At 35.3% G+C, this 23,835-nt stretch overlaps 1 protein-coding gene across 4 annotated transcripts in view; it reads right to left on the bottom strand.

Annotated features, from left to right (window-relative positions):
• ARHGAP15 (Rho GTPase activating protein 15) overlaps positions 1-23,835 on the bottom strand; it is a 448,034-nt gene that overhangs the window by 67,969 nt on the left and 356,230 nt on the right. For all 4 annotated transcript variants that reach the window (XM_039338235.1, XM_039338233.1, XM_039338234.1 and 1 more), the window contains one exon: positions 5,314-5,448. In XM_039338235.1, the coding sequence (XP_039194169.1) occupies positions 5,314-5,448 (135 nt within the window). The remainder of the gene's footprint in view (positions 1-5,313; positions 5,449-23,835) is intronic.

Raw genomic sequence — 23,835 nt, 5'->3', positions numbered from 1 at the left:
AGTGATTATTTCAGCATGACTCAAAAAAAACCTGTTAATCTGTACCTTCCACGTAAAATGTGGAAGAAATATTGTCTTGAATAATTCAGAACAGCATATCTACAAATTAAGCTGGGATCATTCTAGAATCATGTATGGGTAGCCTCCTCTCCAAGTAATTCTAATTTAATTAGAAAGGTCTTTAAACAGGTATAGAAAATTGTTCAGTGCCATTCTTAGTTTAAAAAAAAAATAAAAAGCAATGCCAGGTAACTTGATATATGTGTGTTCCTTTGAATCAGTATTGACTTCTGGCAACTGCCTGAACAAGTCCCTACAATTTTCTTAACAAGATTTTTGAAGGAATTTACCCTTGTCTGCTTTCTTGGGTTGAGAGAGGGTGACTGGCCCAAAGTCCTAAGTTGGCTTTGTGACTCAGGTGGGACTAGAATGTATAGTCTCCAGCCTGATACCTTTACCACTACGTTAAACTACTCTCAGACAATTAAATTTGTATAAATCTCTATTTTCCGTATACTGTAGCTTCATTGGCAGTTATGAAATGCTGTTTACATTTCTGGTTGGTTTTGATATATATAGCTTTATATTCTTATTCCCTTTAGACCAGGGGTCTTCAAACTTGGCCCTTTTATGACTCATGGACTTCAACTCCCAGAATTCCTCATCCAGGCACGCTGGCTGAGGAATTCTGGGAGTTGAAGTCCATGAGTCATAAAAGGGCTGAGTTTGAAGACCCCTGCTTTAGACAGAACCTATTACACCCAGGGCCTCACATTTTAAAAAAAGAGGGGATAGGTGCGGGGTCTTTAGCATTTGAAAACCTGGAAAATATTGATGTTACAGTATGGGTTAAGTTCGCAAACTGAGATGCTGACTTTTTTCAAAGTAGAGCCAAGCTCGGTATCTAAGAATGGACTGTCTTTTTATTTGCTATAGTTCAATTTTAAATCTGTCATAAGATGGTTGTGAATCAAGACCACAACTCTACCCTGTAATTAAAGAGGTCTTGAAAAATGAAAGCATAAGTGCTAAGTATGTTGTTAGATTACTTCAAGCTGTAGGCAAGGGCTCATATGATTGAATTATCCTTCATTCAATCAATCCATTTGTAAAGCAATCAATCAAATAGAAAACTAGAGCCCAAAGATACAGTTTTAGTTAAATCACAGTCTATCTACATTTCTCCCTAGGATTTTTTGGGTGGGTGGTGGTGATGATTTGAGTCACCTAGTGATGTTTCTTCAGTAACATTGAAACCTTAGCACTTCATTACTATATTTATCTATTTCTGAATTTGAAATTTAATTCTGATTGCTCCCTTTATCGCTGTTCTCAATTGAGTGGGGACAACTCTCAATATTCATGTAGAAAATGTGCACATTTCACAAATATTGTTTTTGATCCAAAGAAAAGACTGCTCTTTCTTCTTAAGGTAATGGAGAAGCCATATTCCATTAGCTTTGAATAAGTTACTTGGTTTTCATGCCTATCATAATAAACCATAGTTTGCTGTTATATCCAAACACAGCAATATATAAATCAAACATATTTGGGTATGTGCTAATATCATTGACATACAATTCATGAAGTAATATCTTTACTATCAAATGGAAAATATTTGATTATTTTTAATGTAATTCATGAGAAATTATTGGAGGAGAGAAGTTGTTTTCAAATCAGGACAAGATCCAGTGTGGTTTACATCCTTAAAATATATTACCCCAAGAAACTGTATCTGCCAATTTATAATCTGGAAACTGCTGAAGGAGCTTAGAATGTAAGTTCCTGAATAAGAAGGAAATCCATTACAAATATACTGGTTTTATGCAACTTCAAACATGATGTGGATTTGCAAGCAGAATCTATGAATTGCACTTACGAAATGAATTCCCAATATTCATGGAGTCAGAAGAGTATGTGCAGAAATACAACCCCTGGCACATTTGATACAAATGCAGGAGACAACTCTGTTCTAATATACAGTATGTGTATGTACGTGTATGTGTTTGCTTAATTGTTTGTTCGATTTCTATAGCTGCCCAACTCAACCAAGTGATTCTGGGTGGCTTACAGTTCTCAAATTATAAAACAATCAAAACAAATAAAAAAAACAATAAATCCATCCACAAAATAAATAAGTACAAACAGCAGCCTGGACGATTAATGAACCAATAGTAAAGCCATATATACACACACCTGATGTAAAGGACATATTTCATCATTTCTGAAATGACAGGCAAAGACATCAAGCCCCCTCACCAAACTAACCAAATACAGCAAGAGAAGAATCCTGGTTTTGAGCAGGAAAAATGAAGCTATTATGGTGCCTGTGAAAAATGTCCTTTAATTTTTTTAACAATCAATTTAAGAGAAAATATTTATATTATTTCTGATATTGTATAGAAATATTACAGAATTATATTTCTAAGTAGACCATGAGCTTCCTCTAATACTGTTTTTAGGGGCTGTTTGGTTGGTCTTAGACTGCTTTATACCAGCTGTCCTTATTATATACTAAGGATTATAACGGATAATTTTATTCATCCTATCAAATTGCAGTGCATGTTCCTCTGGAGTGGAGAAATGGAGAACAAATTTGGATTCTTATTGTTTTAAAAAATATGAATCTATCCTAGTCATACTTCACAAACCTCATAACATCAGCATCTGTCTGAATTTTGCAACAAACAAATATGCATAGTTGGGAAAGTATATATAATGTTTTGCATTTGACAAAAATATTTGAAGGAATGCATAAACTAGGAACATAATGTAGATATTAGGAAAATGTAGATATAACATATAAACCAAACATGTAAAAATTTCATATAACTATTTTCTTCTGCCAATGCACATTTTATTCATGAATGGGTATATTTTGGAAACAGCAAATTGACAGATTTGCCAGATCTTCTTCTCTCTTTTTTATTTTTTGCAATAATTGTATTAAAGATTCTAAAGATAAAAGACTAGTACAAACTAAAGAATGTATAAAAAGTAAAGAAAAGTACAAAGATAGAAAAGAAGAAAAGAAAAAAAAGAAAAGAAAATATATAAAAGATGGTTCCCCTTACAAAACAAGTATAAACAATTTTAGTAACTTCTCCAGGATTTTTTAAAAAATCCTTTCTTTCTATATCTCATCCCTTAAAAATAATCAAATAGTAAAAACCATTGTTCAGTCCTTATCAGCAAAAGTCTATTAAGAGCTACCAGAAATATTAATGTATATAATTTAATGAAAATACATCCATTTTGATCTATAATCAAAAAATCCATTTTTGTTATCCAAACTTATCACTAAAAAGTGAAAGGAATCCCTCTCTCTTTGCAAACAGACAGATCTGCCAATTCTGTTGCTTTTATTTTTGAATCAAATCCAATATTAGACCTCCTTTTTTTCTTTGAAGTATTTTTTTTTAAAACTACTCATCTTGACGATTTTTATAATGGCCTTCAGAACCTTAACCGGAATTTAAAGCAGATGAATGAAAAGACATCAATTTGTCATATGAAATTATGAACCTATTGGAAGAGATATCTCTAATACTTCCCCGACAATTTTTGAAAATCAAAAATACAGATGTATTATATGCTATCTTACTCATCAAAATCAGCTGAAAGCTACCTCTAACTAAACCCACCTTAATTCTATTTAGGTGAAGAAGGTAAGTTCTTTGAGAATGAAGGTCATGAAAGGTAGGATTATAGCTTCATCATGAAGCTTAAATCTTTTTTTTGTGGGGTGGGAGGAGAGATTGAATAAGAGATAGGAAAAAAAGGTAGGATGGCACAGGGAATCATATAATAAAGAAGGAACTACAGAACAATGTGATGCTGAGGGAGTCTATACACCAGCAGGAGATTAAAGGCCAAGAGGGCATGAAAACACTTGAACGTGAGGCAAACTCCCTCAGATATGTGCCAACACTTCCTTCTTGAAGAAGGAAAGGAGTTGGTGCTTCAAGAGAACCAAGTCGATGTATTTCAGGTGATTTCTTTTGCAGGCTGGAATAAGAAAGCGTCAAACAAAGATCTCCTTATTCTGGTGCCTCACAAAAACCCGCATCCAGCATACAAAGCAATTATTTGTTCAGCCCTGTTCTCCTGTGAGATAATTGCATGAATTGTGATGTGTGAGATGAATCTCTGAAGACAATATTTTCAGCCTTCTATTCATCCTTGAGATGAAAAGGGAAAGAGTAGAGGGAAGGAACTATGAGTTGTGCCTCCAAAGGAGGCTCACTCCTCAGCGTATTGGGGTTATTGCATACTTAACCACCACAGGGCATCTCTAAGCAGCCAAAAGAAAAAAAGGAAGGATTCTGCAAGATTTATTTGGTTTTGTTATACAAGATGCTGGCCGTAAAGAGCTTTTGTTAAATCTAAAGACTTTTATGAACATAAAATCAAATTAAACAGCACATTAAGGGTTCTATCTTTTCTGACTGATGTGCACGCGCAAACAACTCTCATTAACAGTAATGGCAGTTACGCACGCGCATCACTCGGAAAACAGATCCCTAAGTGCTTTATTGTTTTTCCTGGAGATTTTTCTCTATTGGACTTTAATTAAGCTCCTGCTAGGTTTACAAGTTTTCCTCTTTTTTTTCTTTTTTCTTTTGGGTTCTTCCTTTTTCCAAAAGAAAACAAAATATGAAATCAATTTCTTTGCCAGATAAGATTTCTCTTCCCTTCCCATTGTTACAATTATGGTAAAGATATTAAAATTAAAGTTTTTTTTAGAAATAGGACACCTGTCCTGAAAGGGAAATCATGCCACCCTGAAATAGATTTGCCAAACGGACAGGAAAAAAAAAGAAAATGACTTGGCCTGTGATGTTAACAACAGCTTGATTGACACAAATCAGCAGGTGAAACTTTTAATGCTTTTTATGTTAATAAACCTGCTGTTAATGATACAACTGCAGGATGGCAAACCTAAGCAATAATAATAATAATAATAATTTATAAACTATTATGAGCGCTATAAATATGTATGGTTGGGACTGCAAAAGACAAATCATTCACTGTATTGCTGCTATAGATACTATTTCCTTTTTTTCCAAGGCATGCGTATACTTTATAATATTCCAAACTATGAATATTAATCCTTCCTAACAGTGCCATGTTTGGGATGCCTGAATTATGAGCAAAACATGTTGGAGATATTATGTATACATACACACACACACACACACACACACACACACACACACACTGAATGCAACTCTTCTGATCTGAAGCCTTTTCGTTTCTTTAGAAAAAGCACATAGGTATTTAATTAACTCCTACTGTATGTGATGTACTTACTTATTGCCTCCACAAACTGTTCAAAGAAGCAGTATGGGAACAGAGGCTCAGGCAGTTCTCTGAAAAACATCTTGAGTGCTCCAGTGACAACGTGGATGTCCTCCCACTGGCTGTCGTCCAAATTCAGCTTCTCTTCTGGGAAAACACGAGGAGAAATGGAACAACTGGTTTTAATGAAACAATTACAAGACACTAATTATTATGTTAATGTTTGCCTACTATCATCAGCAACCGTTAACAGCCTTCTGCACCTAGAGGTTTGGTGCTGTGCATGTTTTTTTTTTTTTTTCCCCTCTCTCTCTCTCCTCCTTTCTTTCTATTTTTTTCCCTGTCGGAAGAGAACATTTTCAATGGAATACCATCTGTAGGAATGCAGCTAACGGGAAAAAAACACACAAAAACAAAACAGCCTCCCCCCCAACACTCCCTCCCCCCCCCAAGAATAAGAGGCACAAAGAGACTGGAACATTGACACAGGATGTCAAATACATTTATTCCCAGAATGCATCAGTAGCAAAAATTAGCATCCCGGCTCAACATGATTCAAAGCTATTTGATTTCAAGGCCAAGGGGCTAAGAGTTGCCAATGATGACCAGCTCAAGGGACCGGCCTAAAGGCCTTGCTGCGCCAACAGGAGACATATGCTAAATACAGGAATACAAAATGAGTTATTGCTTTACATGTGTTACTCTTGCCATGTACAAGGGAATAATGGGCGACACTTTTTCCCCTTCATTTCATTTCTTTTTTTCTGAATGCAGTGCCATCAAGGAATTAGGGGAGGGGGAGATATTAATTCCGACTTCAAAAATATTTTGTTTGTTTGTTCCTTTTTTAAAAACTCGGAGAAGATTCGCCCAGCAACAATATTAGACAGACCCCTGTTGGCCTACCTAAGCTATGCAAAGCTGTCAAAAATGATAACACGCTAAAGACAAACCACACATGCTTGCAAAACTGATTTTCTGAACAACAGAAATCCTTTCTTTTGAAGCTTGACTGAGCTGGAAATTTAAATATAAAAGGAGAAGAAAAGCAAAAAATAATTTTAATAGAAAAGATAGGGAGATTATTACTTTCCTTTCCTTTGAATACTTGTTAGAAACATCTGGTATTATTTTACAGCAACAATAAACCCCAGACCTGACACAACTCACAAAAAGTTAAAAAGCTTGTCAGTCTGAATTAAAAGGAAGTGACATTTTCTATAGTATCACCTGTTCCCTGAAATGACAGAATTCTTTAAAAAGTGGCATTGTTTTTACTGAGATATTCACTTAATATGTTAGCATAAAACTATTGGAGAACAATAGAAATATAATCCCGGTAATTTTGACAAATAATTAAGTAGGTCTTATTTAGCTATTGGTAATATTATTATTAGTCATATATGGAAAACATTTTTTTAAAAAAAGCTATGTACATTATTTAACTATAATAGTTACTTCTCTTTGTAGAAGGAATTCAAATTTAAGACATATTTGATTTTTTCCCCCCTGCATTAACATTCATATATCTTTTTAGGTGAACTGTTTTTTTTAAATTTTATTCACTGAAAAATATACTTTTAAGTTTTCTTTTTTTTAAAGAAAAAAGTGACTCATCAATCACAATTACTTTAGATCCACACAGAAACAATTAGGCTCTTGAAATTTAATAAAAGAGTGGGCTTAAAAACAAAGCAGGCAAATCAGTAAAAAAAAAAACCTTCAAGATAAAATTTGATTGATTGTATTTCAACAATTAGCCTTTTATTTATTTATTTCCTTAACATGCCATTGAAATAAGACAGGCAGTGACTTAGCAGGCCAGTTTTACACAGTTGTCTACTCACAATAGCTTCAGAAGGAGAGACCTGGTGGGGTTTACTGTCACTTTAAAGAACAGGGTGGGTTTTCACATTGTTGAAATCTGTCAGATATTTTGAAATGTCCTTCTCACTATGGTGCCACACCCCCTGCGTGCCCTTATAATAAAATTGGTTTTTCTCCTGATTAAATCATTTTCTCCCTACCCTCTACCATCCTTCTCATAATGGACCTGTGTGCACTACAGCTGGTGTTCTTCCCATGGTACCAATTCTTACTTTATCTTTTAAGCACTTTGCTGCTAAGATCTCATGCAGAGTGCTTATGTTTTGTTAAGAGCTTCATTCTTAGAGAAATAGCTTAACACATGTTCTAAAAATGTTGTACAACTTATTGCTTAAAACACATTTTGAAAATGTATAAGCACTGTAGCTCTGGCACCAATCTTTAAGTAGAAACCTTTAAAAACAAAACAGAACAGGGAAAAATATATAAATATATATTTTGCTTTATTTGCTCTCTCCACCGATCCCCATACATTTGGTTGAAACATTTAAAGTGGAATATACGAATCTGAAGACATTATCAAGAATTATCTATCCAGATTTTTGCAGTGTTTCCAGATCTTCAAAGAAAAGTGTTAGGAATTATCATCTTGAAAGCAAAGGGTGTCATTTTACCCTCAAGCAATAAAATGACTTTTAAAAAAAAGTTTGTGAAAAGGAAGCCTGCCAAATTAAAAGGAATTGAAACTCCCGTTCTTCCCTACCCAAGATAGCCCTTTAATTTTGGCCATTAGCCACATTTGAATAAAACTGAATATAGACTATAATAGGACTTCTTCAAGGGTGACCTTCTTAGGAGAGGACTGTCAAGCTTGAATCGGTTGCAGGGGGTGTATAGTTTACGCTTGCATACATGCATGCAAACTCACATGTATGCAATGGAGATTATATGACAAAATGTGCAAATCCGCAGGTAGTATTAAGCCAGCATATATATGTGTGTGTGTATGTATGTATGTGTGTGTGTGTGTGTGTGTGTATATATATATATATATATATATATATATATATATATATATATATATATATATATATATATATATATTCTGCACAAACAGAAAAATATCCACCATCCTTAGAAACCCCAAAGATAAAATTGAATTAGAAAATCAAGGAGTATACGAAATCCCATGCACCACTTGTCCCACCACATACATCGGACAAACCAACAGAAGAATAAGTGCACGCATTGAAGAACATAAGAACTCAGTCAAAAAAGAGGAACCAACATCTTCCCTGGTCCAACACCTTAAAGCCACAGGACATGAAATTGACTTTAAAAATACCAGAACCATTGCCAAAAGTGAACATTTTAATAACAGAATAATCAGAGAAGCCATCGAGATAGAAAAACGCCCACACAGCATGAACAAGCGAGATGATACCTCCCGCCTACCAGCCATTTGGAAACCTGCCCTTATTGACAAACGACTCCCTAACCCCAAAATCTTAAACCCCTCTGCAACTCAGACTAACCTGAGCACAACCAAACAGAACACTCCCCCAGCCAATCAGAGCACAGCCAAGCCCCTAACCATTCAGAACACACCTCCACCCAATCAGAACACAGCCAAGCTCCCACCCAATCAGTTCATACCCCCACTGGCAGTTAAAAGGAAGAAACAGCTAAGACCACACATTGCTGCTCAAAGCACGAAGCTGAAAACACCAGCCTGAAGATGACGAATGTGACTTCGTCGAAACGTTGCCAAGACACTTCCAATTTTACGCGGGAGAAAACCCGAACAACCAAAGACCTATATATATATATATATATTATATATATATATATATATATATATATATATGTCTTTGGTTATTCGGGTTTTCTCCCACGTAAAATTGGAAGTGTCTTGGCGACATTTCGATGAAGTCTCATTCGTCATCTTCAGGCTGGTACTTTCGGCTTCGTGCTTCTAGGAGCACGAAGCCGAAAGCACCAGCCTGAAGATGACGAATGAGACTTCGTCGAAACGTCACCAAGACACTTCCAATTTTACGTGGGAGAAAACCCGAATAACCAAAGACCTACATACAAACTCCCACGAAAACCTCAGAATATATATATATATATATCAACAACACCTACAAGAAAATGTTTACTCACATGATATACAGCTGTCCTTAGTTTTTGACACCCAGTCAATCTTTATCAGGCCATTTGGAAAGCCACCTTTTATATTTTTAAAAGAATGATGTACTTGTCTAAATCATAAAGTTCCCCAAGCATGCTGATACATCCCTCTTATTTTTCAGTAGCATGAAACGGTCTCCATTTCTGTCTCTACTAGGGCACTGTGCAATTAGAGATTATGATGATAATAAACAATAACAGGATTTGCAGCATGGACCCATGAAAGAGGGCTATCACTGTACATCTGACTTGGAGCAATACTGGATCATTGTTTTCTGTTTAGGTTGAAGAGTGCTCTAGGTCATAAGCTGACCAGTTCATGTCTCCTACTATTAGTGGAAGATGAACAGACAAATTGTTGGAATATGTAAGGTCCCTACTTGAGCAAAGGAAGTGCTTTATTAGACTTCTGAGTATGAATGAGAGAATGTGAATACGGTGAATATGAATTTTGGTCAAAGTTAAAAAAAGAAGTACTGTATATCCTATGGAATAAAAAGAGAGAGAGAGATGCACACACACACACACAAGCGCGCGCACACACACACACACATATAAAGAATATCTCATCACTCCCACCCATGCCCAGAAGGAAGGTACAAAGAATAAAAATACATAAAGGATAGACTGAAGCAAAGAAAGAATAACTAGATTGGAGCATGGATATTTTCTTTCTTGGAGAGCTCAGGAATGTGGAGATATGGAACATGGATTGACTGCTTTGCAGCAATACTATTTTCTCTTATCCAGCTGATCTTAAGTTATATGTTCATAAATCTGTCCAGTATTAATAGAAAGGGTCTCTGTCTCTGGTGCTTTTTCCTTTCAAAAGGAGGAAGTGTTGCCTCTGAAACTTCTCCCTACTAAAGCAAGGTACAACAACACTAAACAACAGTGGTTTATTTTCTGAATATTTTTAGAAACAACCCTTTATCAATTGAAATGGTATCTTGTCATGTTATAGTGTTTTGGAGACCCCCCTGTTCTTTTTTCTGTGTGTGTGTGTGTGTGTGTGTCTGTGTTACATTTAGAGTATGGGATTCTGAAAGGGCTTTCTCTCTATTTTGGTTCTGGAAACTGCAAGCACAGATAAAAGGTCACAGACTGTTTCCTAGGAGTCAGGAGATATTCTTATATATTGTCTCACCTAACTAATCTGATTCCTAAGGGATCATTTTTCAAATGTTCTTTCTGGAAGAAGAGACCTTAATTAAATCTCTGTGTTTCACTAAATACATTGGTATTCCTAAGCACACCCTGAAAGGTGATACCTAGCTGATTTTGCTTATCAGTAACCCTCTGGACATACATTAATTCTTCTGTCTGCTTTAGAAGGGCAATATTCCCATCTGCCTTTTTTAAAAATAGATATCTCAAAATCTATTATTAGAGACTTTTGTAACTGTTTACGTTTGCAACATCTTGTAACATACGGCAGCTTTCTATGCATCTTCCTATAATTTACATAAATGCTTGTGTAAATTATCAGGAACCTTTTTTAAAAAATGCAAATCACCCGGGCTTTTATTCTCTGATATATATGTATATACTGTATGTGTGTATGTACAGTAAGTTAGGCTTTTCAAATGCAAATTCCTTCAAAGGAAGCTCGGTTTTTGAATGTGGTTACTACTATTTGCATACAACTTTCAATAGCATACCTTTCTGTCAGATGTGTGTTGCTGGGGATTCATGGATGTCTGATCTGGGAAAAATTGTCAAAAATGGATGTCATACTGCTTCCTCTAAGTCTTGGTGGGTTAGGACCACCCAAATTATTTCCCAGAAGAAACTAGACTGGACTTTTTTTCCCCTTCCCCCCCCCTCGCCCAGATTCCTTAATACACATTTTGCCAGCCTCAGTCTGCATCATTAGATGATATCCAAATAAGTATGTTTGACGAATTAGAATAGAACAGAGCTGGAAGGGACCATGGAGGTCTTCTAGTCCAGCTTCCTGCTTAAGCAGGAGAACCTATACCATTTCAGACAAGTGGCAGTCTAGTCTCTTCTTAAAAATCTCCAGTGATGGAGTGTCCACAATTTCTGAAGGCAAGCTGTTCCAATGGTTAATTGTCCTCACTGTCAGGAAGTTTCTCCTTAATTCTAGGTTGCTTCTCTCTTTGATCAGTTTCCAACCATTGTTTCTTGTCCTGCCCTCTGGTGCTTTGGTGAATAATTTGACCCCCTTTTCTTTGTGGCAGCCCCTTAAATACTGGAATACTGCTATCATGCCTCCCCTATTTCTACTTTTCTTTAGACTAGCCAAATCCAAGTCCCGCAGCTGTTCTTCATATGTTTTAGTCTCCAGGCCTTTGATCATATTACTGTAAATGCCGGCGTATAAGATGACTTCCGCGAGCGCTGAAATCGGCGCCAAAGACGGGGGTCGTCTTATACGCCGAGTCGTCTTATACGCTGGAAATACTGGTAGTTTCCAGCGTATAAGATGACGTTCTAGGAATGCGGCCCGGCTATAAAGACGGGGGTCGTCTTATACGCCGGGTCGCCTAATACGCTGGCATATACGGTAGTTTCTCTTCTCTGAATTTTTTCCAAAGTCTCAACATTTTTTTTTGTATTATGGTAACCAAAATTGGCTGCAATATTCCAGGTCCCACTAGGGTTTTATAAAGCAGTACTAATATTTCGTGTGATCTTGATTCTATGCTTCTGTTTATACAACCCAGGATTGTATTAGCTTTTTTGGCTGCTGCTGCACACTGCTGGCTCATGTTCAAGTTATCATTCACTAGACTCCAAGGTCCCTCTCACAGTTACTGTTTTTGAGCCAGGTCTCGTCTAATCTGCACTTGTACCTTTGACTTTTCCTGCCTAAATGTAAAACATTTCCACATTAAAGTTCATTTTGTTGGATAGGGCCCATTGTTCAAGTTTGTCAAGATCTTTTTGGATCCTGAGCTTGTCTTCTGGGGTGTTGGTTATTCCTGCCTGTTTAGTGTCATCTGCAAATTTGATGAGTTCCCCTTCTATTTCCTCTAAGTCATTTATGAATTAGAGAATATATATACCAACAGAAAATGTCTTGTATGCACACTGGATTTTTAATACCAGCAGATGATAATGTAAGATAACTTGCCAATTCTAAACATGTAAGAATACTTTGCAGAGCCTTTGTAAGACAACCAAGAAAGCTATATTAATAAATGAATCATTTCTGAAGATTTCGTCTCTTCTCCCTTTCCAATGAAATAGCCATATGGGTACAAGTGATAGATCACAAGCCCATTGGATATACTGATATTAGTCTGATATCTGATTTGCAACAATATCCAATTAATTTGCTTCTGAACTCAAAAGAGTATTATGGAGATAGAGGTAAATATTTTATTTTCCATCTGATGCTTTGATAAATACTGCTTCTGAAGATGGGGGTTTGGATTATCTATGGTAGGTAACAGCTGATTGAGTTCTCTTCCACCCTATGGTCAACATGTCAGTTTCCAATGAGTTACTCTACCTATTGCAATGGTGCCATTAGAGCAGATCACCCCAGGTCATCAATAAAAGTGAAATAAGGTTCAGGTTGTTTCGGAATATGAACTAGGATGCTTCTTACCAATAATGCAAACACTGTATTTAATTTCTCTGGAGTGTTGGCATCTATCACTTCAAATAGGTGACTACTGAATGGAAAATTGATGCAGCTACTTAACAACGTTTTGACGTAAATAGATGTTAATGCAGATCCAAGAGCAAAAATGTTGCCTATGTAGGCGTTCACGCATTACTAGAATACCCATTTCCATGGTGCTTCTGGCTACATTAGTGAATAACTGTAACTAAAAAGCACATGCTCAGTGCCTGTTGGAGAGATTTTGTTTATTGCAGTTCTCTGAAACTTCAGTTTGTGGACCTGAGGGCAAGCTGGAAAAAACCAGTATTGCTAATTTAAATCTTAATTGGAGTTAGAGGGAAATAAGATTACACTGGAGTATGCTTAGTCTTGGAGGGATTCCACTGATAGTATTGAGTCACACCGATTGGAGATGAACTGCCATTGTCTCTGCATAAAAAAGTTTACTCTATCCAGCAAAACCATAAGCAGTTCAGAACACACACACACACACACACTTCTTCAAATGGTTTCTAAAACATGCTTAACTGACAATCCAAATTAGACTTGAGACATCGTCACCACACCCTTATCTAAATGCAGACAGTTATATGGAAATAGGAAAGTATGAATAAATGACACAGGTAATTATTATCAAACTATCATGGGCTTATCTACTCTTCACCTTCTTTGCACACCATTTGAAGAATGTAGCACGTCTATAAATAGTTCTCATCTTCAGTGACTTTGATACACTGATTTTTATAAACAGCTGCAATGTTAGATACACTAGCTTGCACTGATGTGACTACAAAAATTGAGCATAAACCAGTTGGGCACATTTGGTTTACTATGCTTGGTCGCTGTTTGCAGTCTTTTCATATTAAGTCAGGGCTGCTCTAAAATTTTACTACAGCAAGAACAAATACAATATCTGGAGCTGAACCCTAATCTCATAGACTGCTAGTTGATAGTCTGCTGGAGGGAGTTAGGAGCTGTCATGCTTATGCATTGCTCAACCTAGCTGAGGAATCCTCTCAAGGTACTTTCACCAGGAACCCTGAATATGCAGAGGAAGAGATCTCTTGCTGGTTATTTTATCTATGAGACAGAAAGAGAAAGAAGAAGAGAGAGAGAAAGTGGAACCCTTTTCAAGAGGAAAAGTTGCCCAGCAATTCTGAGCTATCAGCAATCTGGAAAAACAATCCAGTTTCCAATATATGAAGCATAGTAGTAGCCACAGTTCCTTAGAGACCCAAGAAAATCAACATTAGAATTAGCAATGTCGTTGCATAATATATCCAGAACAACAAATTACAAGGTCCACAGCTAATATAGTTGGCTTTATTCTTGTGTTGTTGTTCATTGCTCAGAGTTTGACTGACTGAGGTGGTTTACAAATACCAATAAATAAGTAATCCCAATAGGCTTGTAGGATGAGCAGGCTTATCACTAATTTTGCTGATTATTAGGTGCACAAGAATTAAGTGAAAATTCTATAGTGCTGCAAAAGAAAATATTCCAAATATACAGAGTTGGTTGTATATGTATTCATATGAATTCTGGCAATCTGTAAAAAAAGGAACTAACAAACAAGTCACCAAACTTAGAATTGCTACAAATGGCTAAAATACATATATGTGTTAATCTGGTACCACCCAAATTTTATGGGATTATAATTTCAGAATTGTTTCCCACTTGTTGCTTCTAATCCCTAAAAGAAGCCATATTATTTGAAAGAAAAGAACTACACTACAGAACATGAAGAGGGGAGCAATAGTTGAGAATTGGGTGACACACAAATTTAATAATTCACATAAATTATATATGCTATAAATAACCCCAAAGTCTCTGTCTGAGAGGTAGTACTTTTGAGAGATGGCATACAAATAGTTGGATATTTTATATATTTCTTATTGATGGATAAATATTTAAAAAATCAGTTAAGGTAACACAGATAAGAATGAAAATCCCAAACTTGAGGCAACTGAAAAATGTGGTTCCCAATTATTATTATTTTTTTGTTTAACTATTTGAAGGATATTTTGAAAGAAAGGAATTGAGGTTTTGGAAGAACAGGGTCTCTTTGTCTATTCTGATGCCCATGATTTAAAAATATCTCCATGCTTCTTGTCAATTTTAAAATAGGCTTTGCACTGAAGTAGTGCAATCTTAGTATCCTGACACATATACAGTTCCTATTCTTTTCAGGGTTTTTAACATAGCTTCTGTTTCCCTGTTGTCAATAGTCCTTTCATTCTACAGCAGATTTCATAATATTTAACAGACTTATCCAAAGTCCCAGTCAGTGTCTGCATGATATTCATGGGCCAGGAATTACTCCAGGCACAAAGTTCCTCCAGGGATAAAACAAATTATTGTAATTGAGATTTAACAGCCAAAAGAAAAAGAATAAAAAATAAGTAATCTATTCACATTTGTAAGATTTAAACTCAGTGGCCACATTTTTTTTTTACATTTTCCGATTAAAATGTTGCATTGTACCTTAACTACTGTACTTTGAGGTATAAGGCAATAAAATAAAATAAAATAAATCAATTGTGCAAGGGGATTACAGGGATAAAATGAACAGTGGAGATAACTAGAATAAAACTTGATAATGAGCCGTGTATATAATTTCTTGCAGTCATTAGGAAAAAAAATATGCTATCAGACAGCTTGCTACATCACACTGAAATTATGAATATTAAAATGAATTGACAGTGGCTTCAATGAATGATGCAAACGACCCAAAATATTAGTGAATTGTACTAAAAAATGGAACTAGATTTTTTTCCACCTTGCAGTCATTTCCTTGTTGCATCATAAAGCTGTTTTTTCCAAACTATGTTCTATCTATCTATCTATCTATCTATCTATCTATCTATCTATCTATCTATCTATCTATCATTTATCATTGACATATACCTCTTGTCTTCTCATTTACTTTACTGAATAAATAAAATACTGGTCTCCCATCAATTTTTAATATATGGGCTTAATTTGACAATACCTGAAAACCAAGGTAAAACTTAAGGCCCAAAACAAAACTTTACATTATTGCTCTCCCTATTATTTTATTAGATGTATTTGCAAGATGATTTGAAATACTTAGCATGTAGAACACCAATTTCACAGGATCCAAATATGTACACAATTTATAAGGGAGCCTATAAGCAATAATATCCAACTGGATATTTAACAATATTTAACTTTAAGTCAGTTGGCACACTTCTGGATTTCACAAAATTGGTTCTTCTTAAATCTATGTTCATTGGACTACACTGCACAACTGCATTTGGATCTAATGTTACATCCATTTGTGGAATAACCTCTGGTGAGAAGATGCAATATTGTTCTATTGTGAACAGAAAGTAAGCTGTGTAAGGCCCCTGAAGGATAGAAATGCTATCTCAGCATGCACAAAGGTTAAAACAAACAAACAAACAAACAAAAAAAACCCTAGGGTAAGCCATCAAACCAACTGCAAGATCCTGGTGGTGAATGTGGCAATTTACACACTTCAGGAAGGAACATTTTTGTCAATATGTTGTGAGACCTGCCCCTATAGAATGGTTTGTACATTCCTAATTATAGTGGACAAAAGGAATAAGCCTGAGGAAGAAGAGGAAGAGGAAGGAGAGCAATTCAAGACAATAGTCAGAGAAAAGAAATCTGAGTCCAGTTCAGAACTATAACTTGAGTAAATATCTCAGACAAGACCCTCTCTAATTCTCATTAATAGAAGCACATTCATATTTGCAAGATTCTGTTTCTATAACCTTTAATAAATATAGAATTAGCATGCAAAACCTTTCCCTAGTCTGATCTACGTCGATGGGCTGAAACTAACAGAGCGTATAGTGGAGAAGGTATAACTTGATACAGATCATGAAATATATCTTATGACTTGTGTTCTATACAGTAGATATATTGCACATTTAGCCATTGTAGCCTCTTACAGTTGCTGCCAAATTCTGATTTTTTTTAACCTGATGGAAAACATTAACAAAAAATATCCAGAGAGTAGTCATATTAATTCATGTTAATTGCATTTAATAAAATGATCTGAATTATACCTGAGATTTGCCCAGGCCATTTGCCCATTTTTTCAACACCCAGCATGTCATTGAATGACTATGCATGGGCCTTTTGCATGCAGCACTTCATTCTTAGAATACAGACGTTAGTTTATGCTTGCTCAATTATCATAAATGTATCTTTCCCAAATCTGTCATCAAATAAAAGGCGGGATTTTTTTATAATATTTTGCAAACTTAAAATAGATTTTTAAAAAATATTCTAACAAACATTAACTAGCCTTTTTCAGCCACAATCTGGTCCCCATCTGGTGCTCTCCAGATGTTTAGAACTATGCTTCAGAAAAAAGCTGCATTAGCATATAACGAACAGGCAAATGATATTGGCATCCTATCCAGGCCTACTTAGCAGTAAACCCCATGGAGTTCAATAGCTTTTGGATACCTGAATATAAATATCAAGGTCAGAAATATCTTTGCTTGAAGTATGTGACTTGATGATTACCGAATGAAAATACACTTGGCCTGAGCTTTCAGAATAATGACTTCACCTGGATTGTCTACCCTACGATAAGACTTCAATGATATTAGAATATCAGTTACCACTTTACCAGTGTCACAAAAAGGAGTTAGAATTAATTGGATAATCATAAAATCCCAGACTGTCACCACAGGAGATAGGCCATACTTCATCACAACCAAGAGATTTGAACTTCAGCCTGCCACTAAAACTTAATTTCTTAGTTTTGTTGTCCTTTAGTTTGGAAGAGCTCATTGAATATCACTCCCTTACTTGAACTGCTTTTTTGTTGACCCATGCTGTATTTCAACTTCTGGGACCCTTTTTCTTTACAAATCTGAAATAGGCCCCTTAAATGCCATGTTATTTTGGTAGGGGGAACATTGTAGGAGAGGATGGGAGAGAAATGGTACTAGAGGATCTGTCTGCCCTTGACAATGTCATCCTAATGGTTATACTCTTGAGATGATACTGTGTTTGCCCAGGCTTGCTGATCTTGCTTGGTCTTCTGAAGACTCTAATTGTCTAATTGAAGACTCTAAGATTTATGAGGATTTAGGGCACTGTTATTGGGATTAGATCTAGTGTCAGACATTCCTACAACTCTATAACATGTTCTTCAGTGAATCACTGAAAATATGAGAACATCGGAAAACAAGTCTAGGTCAGGGTCTCACAAAGTGGAAAATACTAGATATATTTTGTTTTGAGCAACTGGCCTAAACTATGTTTTTCAAATCCCATGTTCTGAAAACAGAATCTGTAGAAATCTTTGGCAGTCCAGCTTAAACAATTAATGCTAAAACAGGTAGACCAAGATCCCACATGTCAAAGAAAGAGATATATAATTATTTATATTTAGCATTATATGTCAACTGTTGGTCATTACAGATATATAGCAGCATGCCTAAATTATAAGATTTTTCTATTCGGCCATTTATTTTCAGAAAATGTTATTGTCCATAAAAATTGAAAATATTTAGGAATTTAGGAAACCATATAGTTGATGATATCTACCACAAAGGAGCCATATCAGGGACACAATAGTTGAGATTTGGCCAAGATGTAGTAATTTAAAAACTGAGAGTATTTCTTAATATTAACAACTAATATTTTTAGAGAAAACAAATATTTAAGTTTTGCTTTAATTTTGATTACTGGCACTTTAGAAAGAGGCATTTTAACAAAACTGCTCATTTAATGTGGGTGAACTACTAACTAGTGGTAGCTGTCCATATAATTCTCTTAAAAACGTTTTCCCTAAAATATTGGACCCAACAATGAAACTACTGTCTTGGAAGGAGAAATATACACATGGAAATTAAAAATAAAATAAATAAAAAAATAGTTTCTACCATTTTCCAATAGTTTGGGTTACCTGATCCACTGTAGGCTGGAAAGATTACTATTATATGGGGAAAAAAGGGTTTTAAAAAGGCTTAAAAAAAAAAACAAGAGAATGGTTGTGATTTTTTGTAAACTCCCAGATTTTTTAAACATTAATGCCAGAATATAGGAAACACAGAAGTGGCACTTCAGTATAAAAAAGTTGATTATACCTGCTCAAGAATTCAAGAAATAAAGGAATAGATTTGGTTATCAAGAGTATTTGGATTAAAATAAGTGGAGGGGAGAATTAAGACACCACCATTGTTAATATCCATTACTCACTAGCAAGCTAAGAAGATGTGGATAATTTTTTTCCCCAAGAACTTGATGGGTTTTAACTTTGCTGACATCTCCTAGAAACAAATTCTGTTGAACAAGACCCTTCCAGAAAATTCTTGCCTGTTTTGCTATCCTTTAGAAGTAAGAGGAAGGCATGAGGGAATTAAATACCCTTAGCTTGACCTGCACTAACAGGAAATATTCAGTAGAAAAAGTTAAAGTAGTGGGCATTTTCTACAAAGGTGACAATGTAACGTTGGAGTAATGTTGGAGGGAAACTAAAACTCAGCATGGTCAAACATCTTTGTAACTACAACTGTTTCAAAATGTGAAAAATCAGACGACTGAAGGGAAAAAAATCAATGCAATTTCACACACAGACACACAAACAATAGTGAAAATCTGACAATAGAAAAGATTCCTATAGCAGGGAGTAACAAAAAGTGTATTCAGGAATTTGCAGAGAAACCCAACATTTTTTTAAAAAGTGATTTTAGCAGAGAATGCAGAAAGCAACATAAGGAGCTCCTTCAGATGTGTTCAGAATAGAAGAAATATAAAAGAAAAGTGTACCAGCTGTTCAGTAAAAAGGGTAGTTAGAGTAAGAGATTTAAAAAAAGCACAACTACACAGCTCTGTTTTGGCTTGGTCTTTTCTGAGAAGAGGATATGCATTCCACTGGTAATTGTGAAGTGCTGGTTGAAAGGGCAGAATTGAACAATGCCAACTTTGACTGAGTTCAGATTTCCTCAGTTATATCAAAGCTCTAGATTTCTGGATTTTTTTAAAAAAAAAAACAAGGAAGATTGTTGTTGTTGTTTTTGTTGTTGTCTTTCTTCAGATGTTGGTAGCATTGTTCATTCATTGGTTAAAAACAATGAAAAAAAATGATAGGCTTTTATTGTGAAAATGGACAGAACAGTGCCTGCCTATATTTTCTTTCTTGAAAGTCTACCACTCAGTCTTAAAAAAGAAAAAATGGGAATCTGAAGCAATGTTAATCAATTGGTTTGGAAGCTGAATAGCAATCCAGTAAGAAATAGTGGCTAGGGTAATGATCCATAACAGAGAAGACTGCCTTTGAAATTCACCCAAGGAAACTTTCTGAATCACCCAGAGAGTGAAACTCAATGTATTTCACAAGTTCGCTGCTAAAGGGATAAAATGAAAGAAATCCTCATGTAAGCTGTTTTAAGCTGCTGGAGAAAGATGGAGATAGAAATCTAAACATTAATTACATAATGAGTATTTTATAGTAGTTGAAGATAAGCAATTTGGTGCACACAGTCCACATTCTGAAAGGTGTAAATGAGAAGAGATTAGGGGGAAAAAAATCTGCAATTTTTCTGCTCTCATTTGGGAAAGCACTTCCAGTGAATTTCTGTCTATCTAGAGCAGATTCTGAAGAATGCTATGAGATTGTACAGAGATGTGTGTGAAGCTATGAGACTCAGAAGTTAGAGATCAGGATATTTATCTAAGGGGAACGGGGTACCCTAGGAAATTAACTAAATGGGCCACAATAATATTTTGAAGCAGCAAGGCAGCCAGACAGAAATTCAATCCATACTATTTTGCAGGGCCTTTTCCAGTTGCATGCTAAATTCTTCTCCAAATCAAAGGTCACTTTTCAATATTTGGAAAATTGGGATTAATTTTCTGGCACCCATACCAAAAAATAACCATTTCATGCAACTGCCCTGCATGAAAGACCTTTAAGCTAGAGCAAAATCATGCAAATCCTAGTTGTGACTTCTCAAAAATTCAGAAAGCCCTAAGGAAAATACTCACTGTTGTCCATCTAAAGATTAAGTATAAAACTGATGAAAGATTAAGTATAAAACTATTTCATTTTTTAGCATTGTGAGAGGAATGTAGCTACTTCTGCTCTTAATATTATGGAACATTTTTGTACAATAAAGTTCATTGTATAAGAGCCACCATGAGAATTATGGAGTAAATATTCAGGTATAAGCTCATGAGGATTATGGAGTAAATATTCAGGTATAATCTTGAGGATTAATCACAATCTTCTACTATTAAGCTTTTATGGTTGCATTGCTAGTTCCCATAGTAGCACTTCTAATGACCTAGTACCGGTATATCAAATAAAACCCGATTTTTTAAGGAAGTAATCATTGTATCCAAAATATTTTTTTAAAACAAAACAAGAAGTGTTTGCAGGTTTTATGGGTTAGATTAATTAAAGCAAGTATATTTGAAGAATTCAAACTCAGAAATTCCTTACTACATTACTCATATTCTTAAATATCTAGAACAGTGTTTCTCAAACTTGACAATTTTAAGGCATGTGGACTTCAACTCCCAGAATTCCACAGCCAGCGTTGCTGGCTGTGGAATTCTGGGAGTTGAAGTCCTCATGCCTTAAAATTGTCAAGTTTGGGAAACACTGATCTAGAACAGTGGTCCCCAACCTTTCCAGCTTTGCAGACCAACAGAGGGAGAGAGGAAATGGTTCTGTGTGAGTAGCAGGCATGCTTGCGAGTGCCCACTGTTCATGCAAATAGAGCTACACACATGTGCTCGCTTGCTACTTGCGTGGTCTGGTTCCAAACGGGCTTTGGTCCAGTATTGGCCCATGGCCTGGGGATTAAGGATCAGTTAGGGATCCCTGGTCTAGAAGCATAGGTTTCACCAAGATTTTGTCTGAATTGATCTGTGAAACATAGTAAGATGGATTACAAAGCTCTTTCTGTAACTTTTAAGGGCATTTCTTGATATGTTATTATGAAAATGGCTAGCATAAAATCCATGAAGATAAGCTGTCACCAACATGGGCATCCATAGTGGAAAGGGAGATAAGAGCACAAACAATGTGTGTCACCAGGTACTTTGTGCAACGGTTTACATTTTGTCATGATAAACTTTATGAGAAATTGTGGTTGCCTTTGTGTACTGGTGCTCAATTATTCCGTAAAGACTGCTGTGGGAAGGGTCTGCATTGCTAATTTCTCTGAAGGTCTACTGATGTGGTTTTTGAACTACTGGTTGGACATATACAGTCCAACCTCTTAAAGATTTCATTTTAACTAGAAACTGGTAACAGAAGGTCATAGATTTGTACCATACTTCAGTTATAACTCATAAGTGAAGTTTCACATAACTATTAATTTATTATTTAATCCATTCCTGCTCAATAAATTAAGGTGATAGAATAATAATTATCCACTTTCTCATAAAAGAATGTCGAAAATTTCTGAATTAACTTTAAAAAGTAAAAAAAGTAAAAATACACACACAGAGATACACACACACACACGCACACACACACATTTTTGATCAGGGATTGTTGTAAAACAAAGGAAAACAGACTATATGCCTGTACTGCATCTTATGCCCTCAAACCATTCAATTGTTTCATTTTATAAGCCACTTATTTCAACCTCATGATTTTAAGGATAAACAGTAGTTAAAAACATAAAATAGCCATAATTTCACAAACTGAATATGAAACTGAGGGCAGCCAAAATTGCCAATACTGAAGTGGACCAGATAGTGGACCAAAACATACTATTTTTTTCATTAATTACTGCCCCCTAGTTCAGGACCAAGTAAGAAATTGCTATAAATATGCTGATAGCCTTATTTTTTAAAAAAAAAAAATCTTAAGAAGTTCATCCAGGCACAACTGCTCACTGTTGATTCCTACCTATCTCTTGTCCATTACTCTTCATAAGTCAATAATACTTCTATTGACTTATTTTATTTTTCAAAGTCATTGCCTTCTGAGATAAATACTTAGTATTTGCGTAGTATATGGAATTACTTTCAGAAGACTAATGCTGCACATGGATCTGTCTATTTTCACTATTTCTGATTAAAATCAGATTACCATTTTGTTTTTTTCCTCAGTAAAAATGATTTTGCAAACCTATGCTCATTTATTATTATTGTAGCAAGAGAGCATCTCTAGGATGCTATATTTCATAACTTACACAGGAGGGTGAATCCGTCAATTTTGGTTCCATTCAGGTTTCTCATTCATAAATTTATTAAGGCAGGCTTGACATTAATTTGAGGTTATGGATTAAAAAGTAACCCTTTACACTAAAAGTTTTGTGCATATTTATTTCAAAAAACTTTCAGATGCTTTCAAGGAATTCCCCTTGTTTTTGTAATTTTTTTCCCCTTTCATACATGTTTGGATGGATTTTTTATATAATGATCTTATGCATATTTTCTAAAGTTGTAATTCTTATCACAAATTTGGACTCATCAAATTTATCCTTAACCTCACATTATTTTTCTTATTTCTTATATGAAAAAAGACATGGACATATTCTGATGCTGATCTCTCTCTCTGTCTATCTATCTATCTATCTATCTATCTATCTATCTATCTATCTATCTATCTATCTATCTATCTATCCACACATACAAACATGAAAATTTAAAGCCAAATATTTGTTTGTGTTGACGAGGATCATTTATAAACCAATAGAACTGAAACTGTAACATTCTTTCCAGTATGAAAAACATAAGGGGTTTATAAAAACTGGCACAAGGAAGCATCAGCTTTTCAATAGATTATGCATATCTGACTTTTATAAGACAAAGAAGCTGCCTTTCTCCAGTATAGTGGGCAATTCTCCCACCTACTGATGGATTTTAACAGGGACATGTATAGATCTCAATACTGATTGATCAGCATTTGAAGCGACTGAATGTGTAATTGCATTTGGTAATAT

This window comes from Crotalus tigris, unplaced genomic scaffold (genome assembly GCF_016545835.1).
Source record: "Crotalus tigris isolate CLP2741 ecotype Arizona unplaced genomic scaffold, ASM1654583v1 scf7180000017694.5664430, whole genome shotgun sequence".
Lineage (NCBI taxonomy): Eukaryota > Metazoa > Chordata > Lepidosauria > Squamata > Viperidae > Crotalus > Crotalus tigris.
The sequence above is the reverse complement of the archived record's forward strand: the minus strand, read 5'-3'. Positions and strand labels throughout refer to the sequence as shown.